This window comes from Trypanosoma cruzi, genomic scaffold, assembly GCF_000209065.1.
Source record: "Trypanosoma cruzi strain CL Brener 1047053516579 genomic scaffold, whole genome shotgun sequence".
In the NCBI taxonomy this organism is placed as follows: Eukaryota; Euglenozoa; class Kinetoplastea; order Trypanosomatida; family Trypanosomatidae; genus Trypanosoma; species Trypanosoma cruzi.
Window position 1 is genome coordinate 320,915 of NW_001849570.1, and position 24,614 is coordinate 345,528.

Sequence of the window (24,614 nt, forward strand, 5' to 3'; positions counted from 1 at the left end):
AACTCTGCAGTTGCTTTTTTTTTACTTTTTTGTTCCTTCTCTACTCGTGTTTTTAATTGTTTGTTTTTTTTGCTGATTGATTGCTTTAGGGCGGTGTGTGTTTGCGTTTTTTGTCCTTTTACTGATTTCAACTGCCTCATGGTGTGTTTTTTGCTGCTGGTGGGCCGCCATTTGTTGCTGTGCGGTGGCTTTGCATGGTTGTGTGACTTGTCTCTCTTTTTTTGCTTTCACTCTGCGTTGACGGGGAGTTAGTTTGTGCTGAAGGCTGCACGCAAGTGGCAGGAGTGATGGCGATGATGACTGGCCGTGTGCTGCTGGTGTGTGCCCTCTGCGTGCTGTGGTGCTGTGGTGCGGCGGTGGTATCCTCTATCCCTGACGTTACCGGTCGTAAAAATGTTCCGCATGGGTATTTGGTTGTTAATTGGGAAAAGTTGCTAAAGAACGAATGTGCGACGGACAAAAAGTACATTAATGAGGATGGGACGGTGAATGAGTCAGCCGTGAAAGACTGCATACGCGATGCGATGAGGGTGGTTTGTAACGTTTTTTGTCGCAAGAATTCAGGGGAACCTGACGACTCTGAAGGTGAGCGTATTTGTGAGGAGTACGTTGGCAGCCGAGATGAGGCCGGCCAATCTTCTCATTTAATAACACCGGCGGAAGCAAAAACTCTAAAAGCACCAAGAAGCGAACTGGAAGAATTGGGAAAAACACCGGGAGAGACACCGAAGCCACTATCGGGAGGACCAGCAACAGAAGATGAAGCAGCAAAAACAACAGGAGGACCACCAACACCGCCAGTGGAAGCACAACACAACCGTGAAGAAAACGTGCCGGTTTTACACCCAGAAGATGAGCCAGGGACCACAGAGTCAAACAGTGATTCGGAAGAGGATGACAGCGCCTCCACTAAAGACAACCAAGAGAGTGTAACACCCGACGGTCATGACAAATCAACCCCAACATTACCCTCAACTGCCACCGATACTGTCAAAAATGAGGCAGACAGGATCAATACAGAGGGAACTCAAAAACCTGCGACGGAATCAAATGCCGAAAGGAAAGAAATAGAGGAAAGCGATGAAAAAATATATGAAAATACGAAAAAAATTCCAGCTGAAGCAGCTGCTGCAACACATAATACAGTGATGCCTGGCGACAGTGACGGCAGCACCGCGGCCTCCAACACCACCTCCCCTCTTTTGATTCTTCTTCTTGTTGCGTGTGCGGCTGCTGCTGCGGTGGTGGCCGCGTGAGAGTGAGGGAGAGAGAGCCGTGCACCGCCCGCACACACACTCGTCCTTCTCTCACTCTGTGTGTGTGTCCCCTTGCATGTACTCTCGCCCTCACCTCACCCCACGAGGCACACACATAATGTGCCCATTGTATATATGCATGCACACCCATGCATGCCCGTTGGTGCTCTCTTTTGCACGACACGCACCGCTGCCGTCCTGCCTGGCTGCATGGGCGGAGCACCGTAACTGTTTTTGTTTTTTTCCATTGCATTGAGTGGGCGACCTCTCTCTCTCTCTCCCTGTGTGTGTGTGTGTTTTGCTTTACGGGAGCAATGAGAGTGTGTGCGCTGGTCGTCCCACGCTTCGGTTTTGTTTCTTGTTTTTTTTTTGTTGCTTTATTTGTGTTGTGGTTGAGTGCACTCATTGCGCGGGCTGTGTGTGTGTGATGATATGAGTAATTTGCGTGTGTGCTATCCGTTTCTCTCTGCCGTTGCTTTATTTGGACTCTCTTTTGCCGCACAGCTGCTCTGCAATTATAGGCGCTGACAAACACACAATCACAAGCAAATGCACACACACGCCATGTCGCACACACGTGGGCTGCCCCTGCACTGCTAGAGGAGCTCTCGGCGCGCTTTGGAATGTCGCAGCGGGCACCATTGGACTCGGTGTGTTGGCGCCTGTGGCTGCCGTTGTCGACGCTCCGATCCGCTCTGTTGGAAGTGCCGGCGTGGTCGTGGGGCGGCGGGAGAGCAGCGGCGGACACGGTGACCTCTACGCAGTGAGCTCAAGGTAACTTCCTCGGCCAGTGGCAGTGCGGATGGAACGGTCATAATGATCGCACCGCCGGCACGCTTGTTGTCGAGTTCTCCGAAAGGAGATCAGTGAAAGAAGGTCCGTCCGCATGACTCTTTGCATCTCCGCCTCAGGGTTGCGCATCACAATTGGGGTTGCCGTGCGGTTATGCAACAGGGTATGATCTGCTGGGAGAGCGCGCTGTGCGATGCTCCTGCACCTGTGACTGGTGCTGTGCCTTTGGCGGATGTTGAGTGGATGGTCACACAAATATTGCGACACCATGAGGTGAGCAGACCAAACACCTCGCGTGGAGGGAGCGGTGCGGCTGGTGAGGACTCTGTGCGACGGTGATGGACGTTCTCTCGACGGCGGATTGACGGATTGTCCATTTGATGGAGTCGGTGCGCATGCTGTGTGTATGGCCGCCTCTGTGGTTTCGTGTTACTCCGCTGCGTGGGCCACATTCTGACGCATTACTGGCCTAAAGCCATTTTGTTTTTCTTACTCTTCTTTTTCCTTTGTTTCTCTCCTCCCGCATCCAGGCTGCACTGCTGCTGCTACTCACAAGAAACCAAGAAATGCATTTACTCAAGTCATGCGCCAGCCACGCCACGCCACGCCGCTTTTCTCACTGGTGGTGTTGCCCTTGCACCAGCCACACAATAACGCTTTGGGTTTGACGTGATGATGAGGGGGAACGGCCCGCTGTCGACTGCGGTGGTGCGTGAGGTGCCGCGCAAGGGACAAGGCGCCATGCAGACGTACACCGTCGCCACACAGGATGACGACAGTGGCTGGGAGCCGATCCGCATTGCGGTGTCCACAGAGGATCTGGAGAGAGGCACGAACAAGAGGAAGAAGTACTGCGAAGAGGGAGAGGATGAGTGCTACAACGCCTTGGGGCAAAGGGTGTCATGCAAAGCAGAGCATTTCCTGACGGAGGCAAAAACACAATTGTACACTTGAAGGATTCTTCCCGGTGCCGTCAAACTGCACGCTGAGCGAGTCCTTGTGAAACCCACTGGTGGGACGATAACTGTACCGAGGGCTATGAATGGACCGTGCAGTCATTTTGCGGTTCCTACCAGGCACAAGAGTGACGGTGTGCCGAATGCAGATTTTATCATCTACGCTGCTGCTAGGACATCTGGCACGAATAGCAGGGCTGTGTGGGCGGCCACGTGTAACACACTGACAGATTTTTGAGCTTTTATTGGCGCCATGAACTTTGATCCAAAGTACATGACTGACACGGCGTGGAGCGTTCGCGTTGCCGCACACGAAATTGCGCATGCACTTGGGTTTAGCCAGGAGAGCATGAGAGAAAAGAGTCTGGTGAAGAAGCCAGAGAGAAGTGTGCGTGGGAAGCACCGCAGGATGGTGGCAGGGAAGCACGTTCAGGAGAAGACGAAAGCGCACTTTGGTTGTGACTCTCGAGGGCATGGTGCTGGAGGATGAAGATGGCCCTCGAGAAAAAGAAATCCCTCACTGGAAGGGACGCCACGCGCGGGACGAGCTGATGGCTCCCACAGTTGGTGCCGGCTACTACACGGCTCTGGTAATGGTAGTTTTTGCGGATATGGGATACTACCGCGTGAATTGGAGCATGGCGGAGCCGATGAGCTGGGCAGCCGCAGTGGCTGCGACTTCCTAGAGAAGAAGTGCAATACAACCGATAATCTTGCCGCCAAGTATCCTCACATGTTTTGCGATGCTACCGACACAGAGACGCTTCGCTGCACCTCCGACCGCCGTCACGTTGGGACGTGCACCGCAAGTATTGTTGAGGACAAGGAGAGTCTGGTGGATAAGGACGTTTGCCCTGTCGTATCTTCCGAATTTCACGAAATATCGTCTGGGACAACTTACAGGACGTGCTCGGACGAAAATGTGGATTATCTCCGTGGGTCGCTGACTGGCGGTGGCTCGTGGTGCCTGGACGCGGAATTACTGGAGACGAAGGACGGTGATGGACATAAAAGCGTCAAGGGAGTGTGCGCGCAGGTGTCGTGTGAGGAGGGCACAGTGAAGGTGAGGCACCTCGGCAGCAGTGGGTTTCAGCCTTGCCCTGAGGACACTGACATCCCAGTGACGTTGAAATATTTTCAGAAGGATGGGAGGGTCAAGTGCCCCACGTACGGCGAGGTGTGCACCATTGCCGCGAACGGCAGCAGTCTTGTCATTCCGAGTGCGTTGGTGGGTGGACAGGGTGACGAGCAAGAGGAGGAAGCAGAAGAGTCGGCGGTTGCTTCAGGGTCGCCTTCTTCGGAGGATACTCGTCCACAGTTGTCTCCTGTGGCGTCTGGTGCCTCCATTGAAAAGGAGCCTCCCGGTGCTTCGGCTGCGGGTGTCGCTGGTGGTGGCCTTCATGCCGGTCCGAGGGGTGATCCGGGGGTGCGGACCGAAAGTGAGGACAACACTCAGCGGCGAGGGAGGAGACCTGGCAGTGGAAGCGAGGGAGCCAACAGAGCCTCCGGCCACGACGCTTTTTTTGCGCCATCACCCGGCGAGGACGTTGCACGAGCGGAGGGCGACCCGCGGGCGGATTGCCCAGCGGTGATTCCCAGTGCCTCCGCGCCTGCCACTCCGATTCCGTCCGTCAACAGCGTCGATTTTCAGGCGATACCCGATGCGTTGGTACAGCAGGCCGACAGTGATGGCAGTGTGGCTGCTGCTACTGCTGGCCTCATTCCCTTTGTGCTTCTTGTTGTGGTCGCTGCGGCGGTGGCGGTGGTGCCTCTTTGAGCAGCCGCGGCGGCTGGGCGCAATCAAACTGAGGCAGGGCGACAGTATTTACTTGGCAAATTGGCCCCGCACTCAAGATGTGCAAAACCGTAGCAATAACACTATGATACACTCACCGCATTCCCCATGTCCTCCTTTGCTTGCGGGGGATGGGCAAAATGACCGGTCTTTTATTGCATTGTTTGTTATTCTGGGAAAAGGTGTTTTTGTTTTTTATTGCTTGGAGGGTCTAACTTCCGTGAAAACTGTGTGTGAACGAAGTAACATGGAGAGAAAAGACAGTTCCCAGCACCACATGTATACACTCGTTTTTTGATGCGATTGGGACGAGGGGAAATCACCGTACTCTAATCATGAGTAAAAAAGTAAAGGAAATGTGCTCCAATGGATGCGGGGTCGTGCCAGTAGCTGTTTCTCTGAAGGACAGGGACGACTGCCTCTGCCTCCGTAATTGGTGCATGCGGCTTTATCTTTTACACTTTTGTTTGTTTTGTGGATTTGCTTTTTTTTTTTTTGTGCGTCATTGCGAGAATGTGGACCTCAAATAATTTTTGTGCTTCGGCTTTCAATCTGCATGCGCCCTTTTTATTTTTCTGCCTTCGCGGCTTTTTGCATCCGTTTTTGATTGGCCGTGTGTGTTTCGGGTGCTCTGCTGCACTCTGGGTGGCGTGTCTTACTTCCTTCTGTCCCTGCTGTTCTGATTGTGAAAACACGCTGTGGGTCAGGGTGCATGGCTCCGTGGTTGCGGCACTAATTGTTGTGGTTGCATTGGGGCAGCCCCGACAAGACTGCCAACGTGTGGCTCCTGGGTGTCTCGTTGGGCTCTTTTCCGTCTCCTGCGCGATGGACTCCCATCTTCGGCGCATCCTTTCGTGCAGTGGCGTCAGCGCAACAAGGTGGCAATGTTGTTGTTGTTGCTGCTTCAGCTGTTTTGTGTTTCCCTCTGGTATTGTGAGGTGGAGGTGTCGGATGTGGCGGCAATGAGCCGAACATAAGGAAGGAGGAGGATGTTGCGTGCGGGAGGACCCTGCGGTGTTGCAGCGGTGCGCACTGTTTGCGGGCTTGATGCGTCCCTTTGGTGCATGGCGTGTCTTGGCGTGTCCTTCTTGCCGTGTGTGGTGCCAGCAGGCTCTTCACGATTGTGGCAATGGCGTGTTGACAGCTGTGTTTGGGTTGGCGTTGGATGCTCCACTCTCTGGGGCTACGAGGGCGAATGTGTCACGATGAGCGACACCAATCGCGCACGACGCCTAATCTGCAGGCAAGTGACGCACCGATTGCCGACGCGGCGCGGCCCTCTTGCCTTTTTTCGTCCTTCTGGTAGCCTACAGTCTGATGTCTAGCCGTACTGGTCTCCTCTTTTCTCACTCCTTTTGTGTGTGACCGCATGCACTGACCACAACAATTGTACAACAAAAGTATTACAGAGTGCAGGTTTGTGTGTGTGCGTGTGCCTGTTGCCGTGGATTGGAGTGTGTGTCGTGCGTGGTGTGCGGCGTACGGTGCATGCCTGGCTGCTGCTCTCTCCTCATGTGGTGTGCCCTCTGTGTGTGTGTCTGCCGCACCTCTCGTCTCCCCTGTTGCTCTCCATGTCCCTCACTGTGCAGGTCAGCTCCACACCACTGAACGACCACACTCACGATGATGACGTGCCGTCTGCTGTGCGCCCTGTTGGTGCTCGCCCTGTGCTGCTGCCCTTCCGTGTGCGTTTCAGATTCTCCGAACGTTCAAGCTCCTTCCCAAAACACCACGACGACCAAAACAGAGTCACCGCGGGATAATAATGAGAATACGATTGAAAATGATGTACGTGTCACCAGTCATTCATCCACTTCTTCAGAGTTAGGGCTACAGCCGTCCGCTCCGTCAGGCTCGCCAGGTTCCGGTTCCCTTTCAGAACAGAGAACAGATGCCGGAAAGGGACAGAGTTCGACCGTTCCGCGTCCGCAATCAAATGATGCGGGCAACACTTTACCGAAAGACGATAAGAAAGTCGATACAGGGACACAAATTCACATGGATATATCCACGGACCAAACAGATCAGGAAGCTGAAGCTTCTGCCAAGAGGACCACGACGACGACGACAACAAAGGCACCAACTACTACGACCACCACCAAGGCACCAGAGGCACCAAGTACTACGACTACAGAGGTGCCAATCACGACGACCACCCGCGCACCGTCACGTTTTCGCGAAATGGACGGCAGCCTCAGCAGCTCTGCGTGGGTGTGTGCCCCGCTGCTGCTCGCCGTATCCGCGCTGTCGTACACCACTCTGGGCTGAAGAGGTGTATGCGGGCTGTGCGTGCCAGCACTCAAACACGGGATTTGTGTGCGTCTACTGTGGTCCGATGTAACTAAATAGGGGAAAATAATGATTGTGTTTTGCTTCATTTGCTTCCGCTGCCATGCTGTGTGCTCCGTGTTGCTGCTCCATGTATCCGTCACGTTGAACGCATCCCAGACACACTTATATGCACTACACGCATACAACTGTTTGCGTGGACGCATGTTTGCATGTGGATGCATGCACAATGGCGCCATACTGTGCAGCTCCTTTTTTTAAAGTTTTTTGTTTCTTTTTTACTTGTGTTTTTAATTGTTTTGTTTTTCTTCTTTTCTTGCTGATTAATTACTGAAGGACTGTGCATTTGCCTTTTTTGTCCTCCCACTGATTCCAACTGCCTCATGGTGTGTTGCTGCTGCCATTTGTCACTGTGCGGTTGCTGTGGCGTGGCTGTGTGACTTGTTTCTCTCATTGCTTTTTGCTCTGCGTTGACGGGATGTTAGTTTGTGCTGAAGGCTACACGCAAGTGACAGGAGTGAAGGCGATGATGATGACTGGCCGTTTGCTGCTGGTGTGTGCCCTCTGCGTGCTGTGGTGCGGCGCCGGCGGAGGCGGATGCACTGAGGACACGGCAGGCTCTGAAAGTGGACTCAGTAATCGTGGGAGTGATGAAGTCTCTGAAGGCGCCAGCGGTCATACGGCGTCTGGTGGAGCGGGAAACCCTTCCGCAGAGCAAACACGGCTGAGGAAAGTTGAGGGTTCCGCACCCGGGTCCCCGCAATTGCAAGCTGATTTAAAGCCTCAATCGCCAACAATACAGGCACCATCACCATCCAGCTCCGAACATACGGATTCACTGTCACATTCACAATCATCGGGCGAAGAACGGCAAGACGAAACACCCGAAGGTCCACCAGGGGAACCGGAGACTTCACTCAATCAGGAGGAAAATAAGGATGTATCAATTGAAAATCAACAGAATATTGATCACCCATCTCCTTCAGGTAACGACGATGTCGTCAGCAGTAATAGTGAGGAACGCACAGAAGGTACTCCGAGCAGTACTGAAATTATTGTTGCAGCACCGTCAGAAGAGGGGCAGGAACGTGAAAATGTCACTCGTTCCTTGGAACAACCTCAGGAAACTTCCACAGCCGCACCGGCCATTACCACTCAAACAAGTTCCACGACGACATCTGACGTTGGTGAGAGCAACACCGTCAAAATGAGTGATGCGGCACCCCAATCAACAGGCACCGCTCAAACAAATGATACGACGATGCCTGCCGAAAATGACAGCAGCACCGCGGTCTCCCACACCACCTCCCCTCCTTTGCTTTTTCTTGTTGTTGCGTGTGCGGCTGCTGCTGCGGTGGTGGTGGCCGCGTGAGAGTGAGGGAGAGAGAGCCGTGCACCGCCCGCACACACACTTGTCTTTCACTCACTCTCTGTGTGTGTCCCCTTGCATGTACTCTCGCCCTCACCTCACCCCACGAGGCACACACATAATGTGCCCATTGTATATATGCATGCACACCCATGCATGCCCGTTGGTGCTCTCCTTTTCACCACACGCACCGCTGCCGTCCTGCCTGGCTGCATGGGCGGAGCACCGTAACTGTTTTTTTGTTTTCATTGCATTGAGTGGGCGACCTCTCTCTCTCTCTCCCTGTGTGTGTGTTTTGCTTTACGGGAGCAATGAGAGTGTGTGCGCTGGTCGTCCCACGCTTCGGCTTTTTATTGTTTTTCATTGTTTTGTGGTTGAGTGCACCCATTACTTTTTTTTTGAATTGGTGGTCTGAGTTGACTACGTACGCCTAAATTCTCTTTTTGTATTGTATTTTTTCTTTCTTTTGAGCGACTGTCAGTGTTTCTTATCCGTGTCAAGCCATGAAATGTTTTCTTTTACGTACAGCATGTGTAAGTTGATCCACGTCACTCCACGATCTGCAGTGCTGCTGGTGCTTCTGGTTGTGATGATGATTATGATGTGTTGTGCTGGCGGGTGCTTTACTGCCAGCCTGACGTACTCCTGCTCCTCTGACAAAGGGATGCGTGACGACAGGGCGAAGTCGATCCCGGCTGTGGTGAGGGACGTGCCTTTTGGATCTGAGGGTGCGTCGCAGACATGCACCGTCATTGGGAGGAATGGATGGGCGCCCACCCGCATCAATGTGTCGACAAGGGACATGGATGGTACCAGGAATTATTGCAGCTCAGAGCGGTATTAAGCAATGGATTCATTGGTGGCAATTGCGAGTGTGAAGGTGACGTTTTTCTATGCTGTGAAAAGGGAAATGTTTGTTTCGTTATACTTTGCAGCCACTGTTCTTTAATGGCCTGCGGGCTGTCCGTAGCGATGTGGCCAGTTTTTCCTTCTTTCTGAACGATGCTGTCGTGCGAGAGGGTGTGTTCCCAAATAGTCGGATGCTCAGTTGTCGAGGACGGCGGCATTCCCACAGCATGTGCGGCAGGGCCTCCCGTGGATTGTCGGGGGCTCAGCGGCTGGTGGGGTTGCAGCAGAGGAGTGGCTGAAGGGCTACGGCTGTCATTGTAGCTTGCAGAGGTGCGTTGTCCGTTTTTTACTCGTTGATACGCTTGACATTTTTGGTAGTGACCTGCGCGTGAGGCACTTGTTGGGGAGACCGTGGAGCTGTCGCAGAATCCACATGTGAGGCCTTCTGCAACGATTGGAGTGCCAGGGTTAGTGCGTCGGGCGTGTGCCTTCATATTGTGGACGGACGAGAAGACGCTGCTGCAGCTTGGACAGGGCGACGTTGATCCGCTGCTCGTCGTTCTACGAGGAGGTGCCGTGGACACGCCAGGTGGAGGTTCCGGAGGAGGTCGGGGTGGTCCTGCCTCTTCAGTGTGGGAGGAGCAGCACCACCGAGATAAAGGGTTGCTTGTGATCTGCAGGGCGCGTGCCGGTCTGCCGAAGAGTGGGCAGGAGTCGCATCGCACCTGCGCACGAAGTCCTGATTCGATGCCCGATGTCTGCCTGCACACCAGGAATGGTCTTTTTTTACGCCGACGAGCGCCTGGCGTGCGGTGTGCACGACTTCTTTTTCCTCCTGGACTTCCTTCCAGTACAACCTCTTGACGGCGGTAAGGAATTCCACGTGCCAGATTGGGATGCCTCATTGCTGGTGGGATTGTGCAATCGTGGCTTCTTCGTCAGCGGTCTTATTGCGTGGGATACCACAGTGCGATGGGGAAAATATAAAGTCTGCAGAGTGACCTCGCTTTATCAAGGAGAGCAGCATAATTCAAATTTCTTCAGCAACGCAGTCACGCACGGCCAGTGGGGCAACGCGGAGTGCCTCAATTGCCGAAAGGGAGTCCGTTGCCACCAGGATTTGTGTGGGCGATTGGGATGTTTCCAGACGAGGAATTATGAGATTTCTAGAGCTCTTTTCTGTGGCAGGTCACTCTGCTCTCTATGAGCATGCGAGCCTGCCAGCAGCTGCACGATGGACCTCCACAGGGAGATCATTTGTCTTTGTGGGGCCGTATAATAGTGCAGCGGATCCAGATGCGAGTTCGGCGAGGGATGAAGAACCGTCCGACCATAATTCAAAATCATAATGTCCTAGAGAGGAGTAAAGGGAATCAAAAGCCGTGCGCTTGACATCTTCAGAGGCGTCGTTGGCAAAGCGTGGCTGATTAAATTCCACTTTATTGCAACTCACAGTGTCCCAGGGAATAATTCGATGTTGGGTAATAGGAGGAGCGTGATTGTGGTTGTGTGGTATCCCAATAGTACCACATACGCGTTCTAATCCATTAATAACGGCATCTTTTGAAAATGGATTGATGTCGCCGCTTTCCTATGCATGGACAGCGGCATAGGTTCCGAGTACATAAGGGAGCGCAAATCCTCGTGATTATGGAAACGTGCTTGGCGTTTGTGTTGTGTGATTGCACGGAGCCAGAGTATCTTACGGAGCCGAAGAAGATTGGCTTCCAAGTGTACCGATTTATCCTCCGTTGGTGCACTAATGCCAAGGTGTGTTGTACAACTGTCGCGGTACAGTACTTCCGTATTATGGAAGTAGGTGTGGGCGAGGCACGGGAGAATTGCCTTGCCACTATATAGTGACACACCATGGACGTATCCAATCGAAAAGGATTGCATGGTGTGATGGGACGCAGCAGTCTGTGCGACCGGCCGTAATTGGTAACGGCGTGGCATGGTCCGCTTTGCAGCGGTGGAAGCGTGCGGAACACAATTAAGGAGTTGTTCAACCGTGGTGTCCAGCAAGCGCACTGGGCGGGACTGAATACGTAGGTTCCCATTGCCAGGAAGGAGATTGACCATTTCCTCTTCAGACCGTGTGTGCGAAGAGATGTGGAATAGAGCAGCTCCGCTCTTATCAACGTTGATTTTTAGGCTGTGCTTGGCAGCCTATGTCGTTGTAAGTGACAGGGCGGGTTGCATTGCCGCAGCACATGCATGGATGCCCGCACCTGAGGCAACAAGTGCGAGTTCGTCAGCGTGCATGAGTGCGGAGGCAGAATAGATGTTCTCCAGGCGGCGCAGCAGATCATCCACACAGTGGAGGAAGAGTTGGGGTCCCGGGACGCTGCCTTGCTGTGCTCCGGCTGAGGCGAGTTGTTTCCGGGAGTGCTGTTCGCGAGTGCATACCCTAACATAGCGGCCCCGCAGGTAGGTGTGCAGCCAGCGTTTCGTTCGGTGGCCAAGGCGCGGGAGTCTGTCAGGCATGCCGAATAATTTCCCATGGTCAGTGGTGTCGACCGCAGTCGAAAAATCAATCAAGGCTACACGCGAGCGATGGTGACGAGGGTGCCGTGTGGGGCGCCGCCTCCAGGGCGCGCATACTCCACAGTGCTGGACACATTTAATCCACGGTAATTTTACCAATAACAATTGTCACCACGTCCGATTTTGAACGCGAAGGTGTAAATCCAAATTGACGTTGATGGTGCGGCAATAACACTGACAGACGGCGGTGAATCATTCCTTCGGTTAATTTTAGTAAAACAGAGAGTAGCGTGATAGGTCTGTAACTCACTGGGCGGTATGGATCTTTCCCAGGTTTGGAATGGGAATAGTGTCCACCGTATTCCAGGAGCCGGGCAGGCTGCCATTTGCGAAGGAGTTGTGGATCATCGTTCTAAGAGTGTGCCACGCGCAACGGGCACGAGATGGTGCAGGAATTCATTCAACATGTTGTCGTGGCCAGGGGCTGAGCCGAGCGAAGAGTCACGGATGGCCACGCCAAGTTCATACGGCGTGAGAGGTCGATCCACTTCCCAGTCACAAGGGGGCAATGGAGTGCGGTAGCAGCAGCAGCAGCAGTATAGGGTAATGTGACACGTGAGACTCGCACAAAATGAAGGACGAGCAGATTTGCCTGTTGCCGAGGCGGAGCACAGACGCGGTCCGAAGATCAGTTCGGAGCACAACCGATTCCAGTGGATGAGGGTGCGGCGCCGCCACGCCGTGAAGATAACGCCAGCTTGGGCTGGATGAAGCCCCAAGTTTTTCCACACGGGCTTCCAGAAGCATAGTGAAGCCACGGCGTAAGGCTTGATTTTGGTCCTCCACATTTTGGATGAATTCGGCTCGAAGCAGGCTGTCTCCTGGTGAGGCAATGTGTGTGCTTTGTGTGCTGCTTCTGCGACGGACTCGGCTTGTTCCATTTTGTTCGTCCAGATTGTTTTGGGCTGTCACGGCTGCCGCGCGGGATATGGCGCTCAGCTGCTCGTAAGATACCACTGCGAACGTCCAACCATGCGGACGCGGTGGCAAGGAGGGTTTTACACAACGAGGTGGAAGCAGGCCAATCCGCTTTGCGCAGGGCAAAAGTGGCTTTCTCCCGCCGAGGCAGCGTGTTGGCTATTCGCGGAATGCCATCATCCAACCCCGCCAAGTAAGATATTAAGCAGTGGTCCGAATCCATGTAGGGGGTGGATTGCCAGTGGGTGACACGTAGCACGCGATACGCAGCCACGTCAGGGGACGAGACATTACGATTTGTGCTCCGTGTTGCCTGCACCGGGTCATTTGCTAGCCCAAAATCCATGTCAATTAAAGTAGCGGACAAATCCTCTCCTTCAGTCGTTGAGGGTAGGTGTCTGTCCCAGAGTCCATGATGTAAATTCATTTCACCCGCGATAATCGCTGCGGGGCCTAAGCGACGAATGGTAGTAATAAACGAAAATCTTTGAACGGTTGCTGTGGGAGGGTTGTAGAGATTCACCACGCAGATGCTGGGACGGCCCTGTGGAAACACACGGACAGCAATGGTCTCCATGAGGTCAGTGCCAGGGAGCGTCAGGCACTCGCACGGCAGAGAGTGGCGCACCAGAATGGCAACGCCACCACCGCGCCCAGTGCGGCGCGAAGAAAGTCATTATGGCCATATGGTTTTGCCGCTGTGGCAATTCGATTATTTGCCGCCTGGAGAAGAACGATGTCAGATTGGGGCAGCTCCCATCGCACAGCAAACGCAATCTTTTTTACGGACGAGAGGCCTGCAATGTTGAGCTGCCAAATAGTGATGCAGCCATCCACCTCGGTGCCAGGGTTCTTGTGGACGTCACCGCAACGGGTGATATCAACGGAGTGACCGCTGCGAAACGGCCGTGCAGTTTTGTCCGACAGTCTGCAGGCAGACCGCTTCACCTCCCCACACCGGGCATGGCGTGGAACCTTCTCGAGGGGTGGAGTCGTCTTGGTCTCCGTCGTGCTCGCAGCAACGCAGCGCAGCGGAGTTCCTATATGCAACCAGAGCCCGGCAACGCGTCAAGGTGCGACTTCATCGCTGGGGCTCACCGAATTTTGTCAAGGGCCTCGTTCCAAGTTTTTTTGCTTGTTTCCTTTCTTCTTTTGCTGCTTGTGTTTTATTGGAATAATAATTATCTTTGTGCTTTCCCAATGGCTGTTTAACTGCTCTAAACATCATTATGAGTGACGTGTTTTCCATCTTGTTTTCTTTTTTGCCCAGTCGCGGTGCCGGCCTCATTGCTGTGCGTCCCACGGACTGCACGCACGAGGACGGAAGGAACACGCCGGATGCCGCATGAAGTGTGAGGGATGTTGTGTGGGCTGGTGGAACAGCAGGATTTTTTCTTTTTTTCTCATATTATTTTCTGCTATTTTTGCGGGGAAGATGTATACACAAACACACGGTCGTCTATATTGTGCTGCATGGTACATGAAATAAAATTAAGATCTAATCTATTTTCCTTATCCTTTCCGGGAGTCTTGCCGGACTATTAACCCAGTTTTTATTTATTTTAAATTTCTGATTTGCGGGGCGTTGTGTGTTTTTTGCCTTTTTACTGGTTCCACCTGCCCCATAGTGTGTGCTGCAATTTGTGACTGTGGCGTTACTGTGTGTGGTGTAACGGCCGTGTCTTTGCTTTTGCTCTGCGTTGACGGGGAGTTAGTTTGTGCTGAAGACTGCACGCAAGTGACAGGAGTGATGGCGATGATGATGACTGGCCGTGTGCTGCTGGTGTGTGCCCTCTGCGTGCTGTGGTGCGGTGCCGGCGGCGGTTTTGCCAAGGAGGCGGAAGCTTCTGCCAATGGTGTTTCCAGTAAGACAACACCTGCTGACAGAATCATCTTGAATTGGCATGTTCTGATGAAGGAAGAATGCGCGACGGAAAATACGAAGAATGGGACGGTAAATGTGCCAGCGATGAAGAGATGCATACAAGTTGCGATGAAGGGGATTTGTGACACTTTTTATAATAAGACGCCGAGTGAAATTCATGACCCTGAGGTTAAGGGTATGTGTACGTATTACGCTGCCATTCCAGATGAGCCCGACGAGCCTCCAACACCGCAAGGGCCACCACCAGATTCAGCTGTCAGCAATACCACCAGTAATGAGGGGACGCCGAAGAATGCGCCGGAATCCGATGACGCAGGGAGAGGAGAAGGAAAAGAAGATGAAAAGGAGCACGGCAATACGAAGCAAAAAGCAGTCGAAAGCGCAGCTATGAAACATATCACGAAGACTGCCGACAGTGACGGCAGAACCGCGGTCACCCACATCACCTTCCCTCTTTTGCTTCTTCTTCTTGTTGCGGCTGCTGCTGCGTTGGTGGCCGCGTGAGAGTGAGGGAGAGAGAGCCATGCACCGCCCGCACACACACTTGTCCCTCTCTCTCTCTGTGTGTGTGTCCCCTTGCATGGACTCTCGCCCTCACCTCACCCCACGAGGCACACACATAATGTACCCATTGTATATATGCATGCACGCCCATGCATGCCCGTTGGTGCTCTCTTTTGCACGACACGCACCGCTGCCGTCCTGCCTGGCTGCATGGGCGGAGCACCGTAACTGTTTCTGTTTTGTTTTCATTGCATTGAGTGGGCGACCTCTCTCTCTCTCCCTGTTTGTGTGTTTTGCTTTACGGGAGCAATGAGAGAGTTTGTGCGCTGGTCGTCCCACGCTTCGGCTTCTTTTTTTTTGTCTATTGCTGTTTTACTTGTGTTGTAGCTGAGTGCACCTTTTCCACACTTTTTGGATTGTTGGCATGCTTTGACTGCTGACGCTTAAAATTGTCTTTTTGTATTATGATACTGTCTTTTTTCTTGTTGAGAGAGTGTCAGCCTCTTGTATTCTTCTCAAGCCAATTAGCTTTTCTTTGACATACGCCATGCGTCCGTTGATCGACGTTAACCCCACGGCCTCCAGCGCTGCTTCTTCTGTTTGTGATGATCTCTGCGATGTGATTTGTCGGCGGTTGCTTTGCTGTCAGCCTGAAGTATTCTTGCTTCTTTGACGATGTGGTCTCCTCCGACGGCGGGGTCGATCCCGGTTATGGTGAGGGACGCGTGTCTCAGAGCGCAGGATGCGTTGCAGGCCTGGAGCTTTGTTTGGAAGAACCGATGGGTTCCCGTCCGCACCAATGCGTCAACAAGGGACTGTGAGGACAGCAGGGGGCACTGCGGCCTCTACCGGCCTTGCAAAGTGAATTCGTTCGACGGGGAGTTTGGCTGTAAGAATGGTGTTTTGACCTCTGCGCACGGCAATATCCTTGCCGAGGAGGCTATCCCTGCTGCTGTGTAACTGCATGTGGATCGTCTGCTCGTCCAGCCACTGGAGGGTCCGTTGATTGTGCCTCCATTTGCCACGAGCAGCGTTTGCAGTTGGTTCACGGTGCCTGCTGGGCATCGTTCCACTGGTGTTGTCAATTCTTTCATGGTGCTGTAAGTGGCTGCGGCGCCGGGTGGTGTGTGGGCACTGCAGTGCGTCACGCTGGAGGATGGCCGTCCAGTCGCTGGCGCCATGCACTTTGCCTGTCAGTTTCATTTCACGGATGCATCGCCGCGCACCTGTTGGTCCATGCTGTCGGGTTTGACTGCCCGCACATGGCCAGCCGCAGCATGGTGAGGCATGTTGCCGGTGTGCGTGGCGGGGCGTTGTTGGTGGTGGTGCACTCGACGAATGCCGCGATGGCAGCGAGTGAGCACCAATATTGCGGCGACACTGATGGCATGGAACTGCAGGATGGCGATGGGGACGGGAGGACGCTGGAGTCGCACTGGTCGCAGCGCCACGCGAGGGATGAGTGGATGGCACCGATTGGGTGCGCCGGCGAATGCAGAGGAATTGCTCCGCACCGAACATGAGTGAATATTCCCACATGCTCTGCGCATTGGGCGTTTGTGCCAGACGCTGCGCGTCGGATCGTTATTTTAGCGGTTGGTGTCTGGGGAGTATCCATGAAATGTCAGCAAAACGCCCAATGGACAGTTGCCTCATCACTGACCCCGCACTGGATATGAGGGATGCTGACGCCATTATTTGGAGGGGAGAATATTTGTCTGGGATGCCTGGGGATGAGCCCTCTTCGTGGTGTCTGGACACGCTTCCCACCAACACGACGGATGCGAGGAACCCGGAGGAGACACATCTCAGTGCTGCCATGCATGCGGCATTGAGGTGCCTCAGCATGCATTTGCATCTGGCAGTGACTGAAAAGGGTAACGTCCGTTGTGTCTCATGCACGGACGGGGCGACGATTGCGTGGGCCACTCGACCGTACGATGAGGGACCGTTATTTGCCGTGACCACGCGCAGGTGTGCACGATATCTTTCACCAGTGGTAGCCTACTTCCAATGGTTCCGTGGGACGGCGAGGAGAGAGCATGTGGAGCAGGACGGTTCCACCGGCATATACTGAACAAGGATTGCCAGGGGCATCTGTCCCCGTTGCGGAGAGCATTGGGACCGGCCGCGGAAAACCATCAAGGGATGTAGACACGACTGCTCCCCAGAAGCATCCGTCGCCAGAGGAGAAGGAAGTCGCCTCAGATGCCACGACGGCAACGGAGTGATTTCGCCCAGCGACACCGCGGGTGCGCCGCAGGAGGCGGAGAAGAAGAGCGATGTTCCGGACAGCGACGATGTGGCTCCCGATGGTGTGACGTCTGTTGTGGGACAATCCAACAGGAGATGAGGCCGGGAGCGACAAGGTCGGTGGCGGTGCCGCAGCCACGGGACCCAGGATCCCTGGTGCCGCTGATGACGCGCAAGGTGCCGTGGACCCTCCGCCGAGGGAGGATGACGCAGCGGTGGGGCGCGGGGATTGGGAGGAAGACATGAAGTACGCCTCGCCTTCGATCCACGGCAATAACACTGCTGCTGCTGCTTGTCCCTGTCTGCTGCCGCCGCCGTGCCAACACTCTATTGGGTGGCTGCATGGATGCCGCTGCACGACGAGGCGACTGCGGTTGAGTCCTGCGTGGCCCGCACTCAGCAGTGGTTGCAAGAGAGAAAAGCCCATATCAATTGGCATTTCCTATCAGGATATACATTTATGTGCTCTGCTTGTCTGTATAATTTTTACCAGGGATATGCTGTATACATTCTTTCCCTTTTGTGTTGGTTGCTAATGTGGCGGCACCACGCGTGTTTTAATGGGTTTTGGGATAACAATTTGTTCGACTTTTTCTGGAGAATACTGTGGTGTGTTTGTGTGCGTGTGCGAGGGGTCTGTGTGGTTTTGATTTTTTATTTTTATTTATTTGCTTTGGCATTGTGCAATGATGCTTCGCTTCTCCCATTATGTCTGTTTTGGTTTGTGCGGTAAATGAATTGTGTGAAATAGCAAAACATCGCTGCGTGGCGTGTTGCTGTCCTGTGGTGTGCTCGCTGTTGCGGTGGCATAGTGTGGTGCTCGTTGTATTACTCCTGTTGCGTTTGTTTCTGAAGTGTTGCTAGGGCACCGGGAGTGGATGCCTGTGGACGCACACCGTGCATTATGCGTGGCATTGGTGGGAGGGGAGACTGACATAGTTGGCGGGATTCAGTAAGTCGCATTTTTTCTCACAGACCCTGCAGCTGCACCAGTCCGAGTGGCGCTTTGCATATGGGCGTGTGGATTGGTTTCCTTTTGCGAGGCTTTTTTTACTGCTTGTCATTTTCCGCTCGGATACCGTGCCCGTGGCAGCTGCGGCGGCATCAAAAGAGCCGTGTGTGTGTGGAGAGTCCTTGATTGAGTGCCTGCCTTACTTCTCTGTTATGTCAACTGATTGTTCTGTGTGCCGGCCAAACGGTTGGCGTGAAGTGCTGCCGACGGAGGGGTTCACGTGACATGACGTTGCGTCGCGTGCTTCAGCGCGGGTGTGTGATTTCCGCGACATTCGTTGGGCGGTTGCCTGTTGGGTCGTTGAGGGTGGCGTGGCGACGGACGCGGATGGACCCGATTTTGTGCCGTGGCTGTTCGTGTGGGGGTGCCGCGGGAAGGAGGAAGGCGGCGGAGCGATGGACTCCCGAGGAGTGCGGGGCGAGCAGCCATGAAGGTTGGCGACAGGGTATTCACTGCCCTGTGAGTTGCCGTGTGTGGTGTTTGTTTCTGTTATTACTTGCGTTTTTGGATGTGGCCGCTGTGGGGGAAGAATTTTTTTTTGTGTGTTTTTTTCACGCCGGTTTGGCATCCTTTTCTGTACCGTCATCTCTGTGTTCCTGCCGCACCGTGGCGTCCTCTTTCTTTTCCATTTTGGGGGCAGCTGCGGGAGGGCTTTAAATGCCATGGAGTTGTGCGCCGTGCTGTCCGGTGTTTTATTGTTGCTTGTTATTCCTGCGTGCACGCGTCTCCCATGCTCATGACAACAACCCTCATGTAAACGCCACCCCTTCTTCTCCATGCTGCTGCTGCTGATGCGTTTGTGTGTTCTTCTCATCCTTCTCTCTTTGCCCCTCTCTAGACTGTGTGTGCAGCCGTGATGATGATGATGACTGGCCGCCTGCTGTTGCTATGTGCCCTCTGTGTGCTGTGGTGCGGTGCCGGCGGTGGTGGATGTTCTGAAGCAGATCTAGCCCTTCCGGGTACTGGTTTGACCGACAACGGCAATAATTCTGAAGGTAAAAACAACACAACTGATGGCGTTGGAGGAGGTGGCCCAATCGGTCAACCGGCAGCATCACAACCAGCAGCACCATCATCGGTGCCTGTATCGGAAACGAAAGCGGAATCGGCGCTAAAAACCGGAGCAAAGGCATCAGAAACGGCAGAAGAAACGATAGAAAAAAATAAAAAAACGGAAAACGGGGGAAATGGGGAGGCGAATCAGGATGCGGATGAAGAAGATGAAGGGGAAGATGAAGGGGAAGATGAAGAGGGAGAGGAAGTGGAATTGGGTGATGGCAAGGAGGAAAAAAAAGAGACGGAGGAAGAGAAAAAGCAAGAAGAAAAAGATGATACCAGAACTACAAAGAGGATTTCGGCAGGCGGTCAGGAAGAGCCAATTTTATCTTCTCGTGTGGAGGAAGCATCGAATAAAACAAAACCCCAAAGCACTCAAACAACTGGCGACAAAGATCCAGCAGCTGATGGTGCAGTGACACAAGAAGAAAAACAAAATGGAAATAAAGAAGCCAATCCGAAGGAAACACCAGTCGAATCCACCGTAATGAAAACCACAGCGGCGACGACTGGCGACAGTGACGGCAGCACCGCGGTCCCCCACACCACCTCCCCTCTTTTGCTTCTTCTTCTTCTTGTTGCGTGTGCGGCTGCTGCTGCGGTGGTGGCCGCGTGAGAGTGAGGGAGAGAGAGCCGTGCACCGCCCGCACACACACTCGTCCTTCTCTCTCTGTGTGTGTCCCCTTGCATGGACTCTCGCCCTCACCTCACCCCACGAAGCACACACATAATGTGCCCATTGTATATATGCATGCACACCCATGCAGGCCCGTTGGTGCTCTCTTTTGCACGACACGCACCGCTGCCGTCCTGCCTGGCTGCATGGGCGGAGCACCGTAACTGTTTTTTTGTTTCCATTGAGTGGGCGACCTCTCTCTATCTCTCCCTGTGTGTGTTTTGCTTTACGGGAGCAATGAGAGTGTGTGCGCTGGTCGTCCCACGCTTCGGCTTTTTTTGTTGTTTTGTAAATTTAATTTTTTTTTTCTGTTTGCTTTAAAATTTTTTGCTGGTTTTTTTTTGCTATTAATTTGTGCATTTTAAATCTTTCACTCCACACATCCCTCCTTTTTTGCTTTTGGGGGCAATCACTATGGACGGTTTTTTCTTTTCTACTCTTCCCTCTTTTAATTGTTTCTTCTGCACTCTTCCTGTGAGGGGTGCCGTGTGTTTCCCGCCCAACTGCTCCACCCGCACACCCACCGACACGCTCATGACGACGGCCCTGTGCGCCTCGCCTGCTGCACGCATGAGGAGGGGCCGCGACGAACGGCGCGCTGAGGGAGCCGTGACGTGTGAGCGTGCGACGAGGGCCTGTGGGGCGGAGCACACATTTCTTTCCCTCTTGTTTTGTTTTCTTGCGGCCAGTGCGGGCAGACACCCGCAGCGCCACACACACAGCCACGGCCTCGCCGTGTTTTTAAGATTTTTTGTTTTCCTTTTGTTTTGTTTTTTGTGGATAGGTGTGTGCTGCCACCGTGTGTGATTGTTGAGGTTTGGGCCATACCGCATGTATCGCTGCCATCCAGCTGTGCCTCTTGCCGTCCTGATGTGCCTTCCTGTGCTCCTCTTTTTTTCCGTTTCTCCAGCACACACACATAAGTATTTGCACAGTGGTCTGCATGAATGCTCTTGGCGACAGCGGGGCGTGGGCTTGCGTCCCGTGCTGACATGGCAACACGGCCGCACGATGCCCGCCGTGTGTGAAGATGTTGCCTGCTCTTGGGGTCATTCTCTCCTCTGTTTTTGCACTTCCGGTTGCGGGCGTTGCTCGTTGTGTGCTGACGAGTGACGGACGGTGCCACGATGGCCTCCTCCGACGATGGCAGTCGCTGTGTGTTCTCGGCACACATCCACGCACTATTTGTTGTCTCTCTGTGGGAGTGATTGTGGCAGGGCATTTCAGCGAGCGTGATGGGGACCACGACGGCGTCACCCCTCGAGAAGGTCCCACGATCTGTCGGTTGTGGAGCGGCGAGGCGGTTTGCCTGCAACCCGACTGAGAGAACCGCACAGTCGTTTCATTGCGGTCACTCCGTCGGCATCACCCACTGCGGTGGTGTCCGCAAGAGCCGCAGCCCCTATGAGGATGGCCTCGTAGTTGTCTGGCAGCTCAGAATTTCAGGCCCTTCGCCCCTCAGGATTGCTCTTGCTGCTCGACTGGCGCAGCACCATCCCGGCATGGTTCTTCTGCAGGAGTGCAGGCACCAGAGTGCTCCAGCGACGAGGTTCATTGGCTGCGGTGACTTCCGCCAGGCCTGCAGTGGTCGTGCCGGTGGCGTGGCCTTCTTGGTGCGCCACACCTTGCCGTGCGAGCGCCTGCTGCTCGTGGCACCAACTGCCTGGAGACCACCGCCTTCCGCGTGTGCCTACAGGCCAGCCCCAGCATGTACGTGGTGACCCTCTGCAGCCTTCCCACGGCAATGGCTCACGCCGCTCACTTTGCGAGCAACATTCGTCGCTTAGGCCCCGCAGCGGTTGTTTGCGACCCGAATTCGCACCATGAGGTGCGGGACGGTTGCTCACCATCCACGACGGCAGGAGAGGACCTCGCCGCCACCCCAAGCGGCATGGACTCTGAGCTATCCGACGACCCGGCACAGGCAATGTGGATCAGCGGCCGCAGCGTCTCGGTTCCCGATGTGACTGCGCAACGCGTACTGCGTGTCTCCCACTGGACGTCCACCCGTTTGCATGGACTCGGACCACCATCTGCCATCCCACACTGCAGGGACGGAGGACGGCATCCCGCGACAGGCAGGCATGCTGCCACGACGGAAACATGTCGCCATTTCCCTGCGTGAAGCTGACTGTGATGCTTCCACCTCGGCGTGTGGAGCACCTCTGGCTGCTGTAATCACATGGTTGGAGATGCACCGAGGCACCGTACCGGCGGCAGCCGTGACAGTCCCACATGTATCTGGACGGACGGAATGTAGCAGGCCGAGTGTGTTGCAGCGGCAGCCTGCCCCGAGCTGAAGTGCTCCGCAAACGGGAGGACCGCAATCATGCCCTCCGCCGTGGCTTCTCTACTCTGCTAGAGGTCCGTGCGAAACAGCTTGGTGCCCTCTCGAGCCAAGGCCTGTGATACCCCGAGGCATGGCGGCGCCAAGTCCCCGCCCTCTGGGATCGGCTGTGCTGCGGTGCTGTTGGGACCGCGTCTGTGCTCTGCCTCCACCGGAACATCTTCCCGACGTGAGCACCGCCACTCCTTGCCGACCAACAAGCGGCTGATGGACGTCCTCCTGCCCACTCCTCGGCAGACCGGCACGCGCCCTGCAGATCACAAGCAACCCTTTATCTCGGTGGTGCTGCTCCTCCCACACACTGAAGAGGCAGGACCGCCCGGACCTCCTCTGGAACCTCCACCTGGCGTGTCCACGGCACCTCCTCGTAGAATGACGAGTAGCGGATCAACGTCGCCCTGTCCAAGCTGCAGCAGCGTCTTCTCGTCCGTCCACAATATGAAGGCACACGCCCGACGCACTAACCCTGGCACTCCAATCGTTGCAGAAGGCCTCACATGTGGATTCTGCGACAGCTCCACGGTCTCCCCAACAAGTGCCTCACGCGCAGGTCACTACCGAAAATGTCAAGCGTATCAACGAGCAAAAAACGGACAGCGCACCTCTGCAAGCTCCAATGACAGCCGTAGCCCTTCAGCCACTCCTCTGCTGCAACCCCACCAGCCGCTGAGCCCCCGACAATCCACGGGAGGCCCTGCCGCACACGCTGTGGGAATGCCCCCGTCCTCGACAACTGAGCATCCGACTATTTGGGAACACACCCTCTCGCACGACAGCACCGTTCAAGACGGAAAAACTGGCCACATCGCTACGGACAGCCCGCAGGCCATTAACGAACAGTGTCTGCAAAGTATAACGAAACAAACATTTCCCTTTTCACAGCATAGAAAAACGTCACCTTCACACTCGCAATTGCCACCAATGAATTCATTGCTTAATACCGCTCTGAGCTGCAATAATTCCTGGTACCATCCAGGTCCCTTGTCGACACATTGATGCGGATGGGCGCCCATCCATTCCTCCCAATGACGGTGCATGTCTGCGACGCACCCTCAGATCCAAAAGGCACGTCCCTCACCACAACCGGGATCGACTTCGCCCTGTCGGCACGCATCGCTTTGTCAGAGGAGCAGGAGTACGTCAGGCTGGCAGCAAAGCGCCCGCCAGCACAACACATCACAATCATCATCACAACCAGAAGCACCAGCAGCACTGCAGACCGTGGGGTAACGTGGATCAACTGACGCATGCTGTACGTGAAAGAAAATACTTAATGGCTTGAAAAGAATAGGAAACACTGAAAATATCTGAAAAAAAATATACAAAAAGAGAATTTAGGCGTCCGTAGTCAACTCAAGCCACCAATTCAAAAACACGAGTAATGGGTGCACTCAACCACAAGTAAAACAACAAAACTATAGGAGAAAAGCCCAAGCGTGGGACGACCAGCGCACACACTCTCATTGCTCCCGTAAAGCAAAACACACACACAGGGAGAGAGAGAGAGAGGTCGCCCACTCAATGCAATGGAAACAAAAACAGTTACGGTGCTCCGCCCATGCAGCCAGGCAGGACGGCAGCGGTGCGTGTCGTGCAAAAGAGAGCACCAACGGGCCTGCATGGGTGTGCATGCATATATACAATGGGCACATTATGTGTGTGCCTCGTGGGGTGAGGTGAGGGCGAGAGTCCATGCAAGGGGACACACACAGAGAGTGAGTGAAAGACAAGTGTGTGTGCGGGCGGTGCACGGCTCTCTCTCCCTCACTCTCACGCGGCCACCACCGCAGCAGCAGCCGCACACGCAACAAGAAGAAGAAGAAGCAAAAGAGGGGAGGTGGTGTGGGAGACCGCGGTGCTGCTGTCACTGTCGCCAGTCGTCGCCGCTGTGGTTTTCATTACTGTGGCTTCGACTGGTGTTTCCTTCGGATTGGCTTCTTTATTTCCATTTTGTTTTTCTTCTTGTGTCACTGCACCATCAGCTGCTGGATCTTTGTCGCCAGTTGTTTGAGTGCTTTGGGGTTTTGTTTTATTCGATGCTTCCTCCACACGAGAAGATAAAATTGGCTCTTCCTGACCGCCTGCCGAAATCCTCTTTGTAGTTCTGGTA

General features: G+C 54.2%; 8 protein-coding genes and 2 pseudogenes across 8 annotated transcripts, besides 10 other annotated features; 8 read left to right on the top strand and 2 right to left on the bottom strand.

Annotated features, from left to right (window-relative positions):
* Positions 1–266: part of a sequence feature (areas merged during assembly that could not be assigned to a particular haplotype. This can correspond to areas where the two haplotypes were merged or to regions with more than two copies in the genome that were merged during assembly.) that runs on past the window's edge.
* Positions 267–348: a sequence feature (heterozygous, non-Esmeraldo-like haplotype).
* On the top strand, positions 288–1,256 carry Tc00.1047053507957.240 (mucin-associated surface protein (MASP), putative; the record flags this gene model as incomplete). The annotated part of the gene is made up of 1 exon (XM_814458.1): positions 288–1,256. One exon carries the CDS (start codon positions 288–290, stop codon positions 1,254–1,256), a length of 969 nt encoding a protein of 322 aa, XP_819551.1.
* Positions 349–832: a sequence feature (areas not merged during assembly with more than two copies in the genome that could not be assigned to a particular haplotype).
* Positions 833–1,626: a sequence feature (haploid, Esmeraldo-like haplotype).
* Positions 1,627–5,792: a sequence feature (areas not merged during assembly with more than two copies in the genome that could not be assigned to a particular haplotype).
* Tc00.1047053507957.260 lies at positions 2,598–4,310 on the top strand (annotated as a pseudogene).
* Positions 5,793–8,287: a sequence feature (heterozygous, Esmeraldo-like haplotype).
* On the top strand, positions 6,423–7,067 carry Tc00.1047053507957.270 (mucin TcMUCI, putative; the record flags this gene model as incomplete). The annotated part of the gene is made up of 1 exon (XM_814459.1): positions 6,423–7,067. One exon carries the CDS (start codon positions 6,423–6,425, stop codon positions 7,065–7,067), a length of 645 nt encoding a protein of 214 aa, XP_819552.1.
* Positions 7,615–8,460, top strand: Tc00.1047053507957.280 (mucin-associated surface protein (MASP), putative; the record flags this gene model as incomplete). Its single annotated transcript, XM_814460.1, has 1 exon — positions 7,615–8,460. The coding sequence occupies one exon, from the start codon at positions 7,615–7,617 to the stop codon at positions 8,458–8,460; it is 846 nt and encodes a 281-aa protein (XP_819553.1).
* Positions 8,288–24,614: a sequence feature (areas not merged during assembly with more than two copies in the genome that could not be assigned to a particular haplotype).
* Tc00.1047053507957.290 (uncharacterized protein) lies at positions 8,966–9,301 on the top strand (the record flags this gene model as incomplete). The annotated part of the gene is made up of 1 exon (XM_814461.1): positions 8,966–9,301. The coding sequence occupies one exon, from the start codon at positions 8,966–8,968 to the stop codon at positions 9,299–9,301; it is 336 nt and encodes a 111-aa protein (XP_819554.1).
* Positions 9,555–13,432: a mobile genetic element.
* On the top strand, positions 14,522–15,160 carry Tc00.1047053507957.300 (mucin-associated surface protein (MASP), putative; the record flags this gene model as incomplete). The annotated part of the gene is made up of 1 exon (XM_814462.1): positions 14,522–15,160. The coding sequence occupies one exon, from the start codon at positions 14,522–14,524 to the stop codon at positions 15,158–15,160; it is 639 nt and encodes a 212-aa protein (XP_819555.1).
* Positions 15,742–16,653, top strand: Tc00.1047053507957.304 (annotated as a pseudogene).
* Tc00.1047053507957.310 (uncharacterized protein) lies at positions 17,151–17,852 on the bottom strand (the record flags this gene model as incomplete). The annotated part of the gene is made up of 1 exon (XM_814463.1): positions 17,151–17,852. The coding sequence occupies one exon, from the start codon at positions 17,850–17,852 to the stop codon at positions 17,151–17,153; it is 702 nt and encodes a 233-aa protein (XP_819556.1).
* Positions 18,063–18,083: a sequence feature (AT_rich).
* Tc00.1047053507957.320 (mucin-associated surface protein (MASP), putative) lies at positions 19,282–20,097 on the top strand (the record flags this gene model as incomplete). Its single annotated transcript, XM_814464.1, has 1 exon — positions 19,282–20,097. The coding sequence occupies one exon, from the start codon at positions 19,282–19,284 to the stop codon at positions 20,095–20,097; it is 816 nt and encodes a 271-aa protein (XP_819557.1).
* Positions 19,636–19,757: a sequence feature (GA-rich).
* Tc00.1047053507957.334 (mucin-associated surface protein (MASP), putative) lies at positions 24,275–24,614 on the bottom strand (the record flags this gene model as incomplete). Its single annotated transcript, XM_814467.1, has 1 exon — positions 24,275–24,614. A coding segment is annotated over one exon (340 nt), but the record flags the coding sequence as incomplete, so codon positions are not given.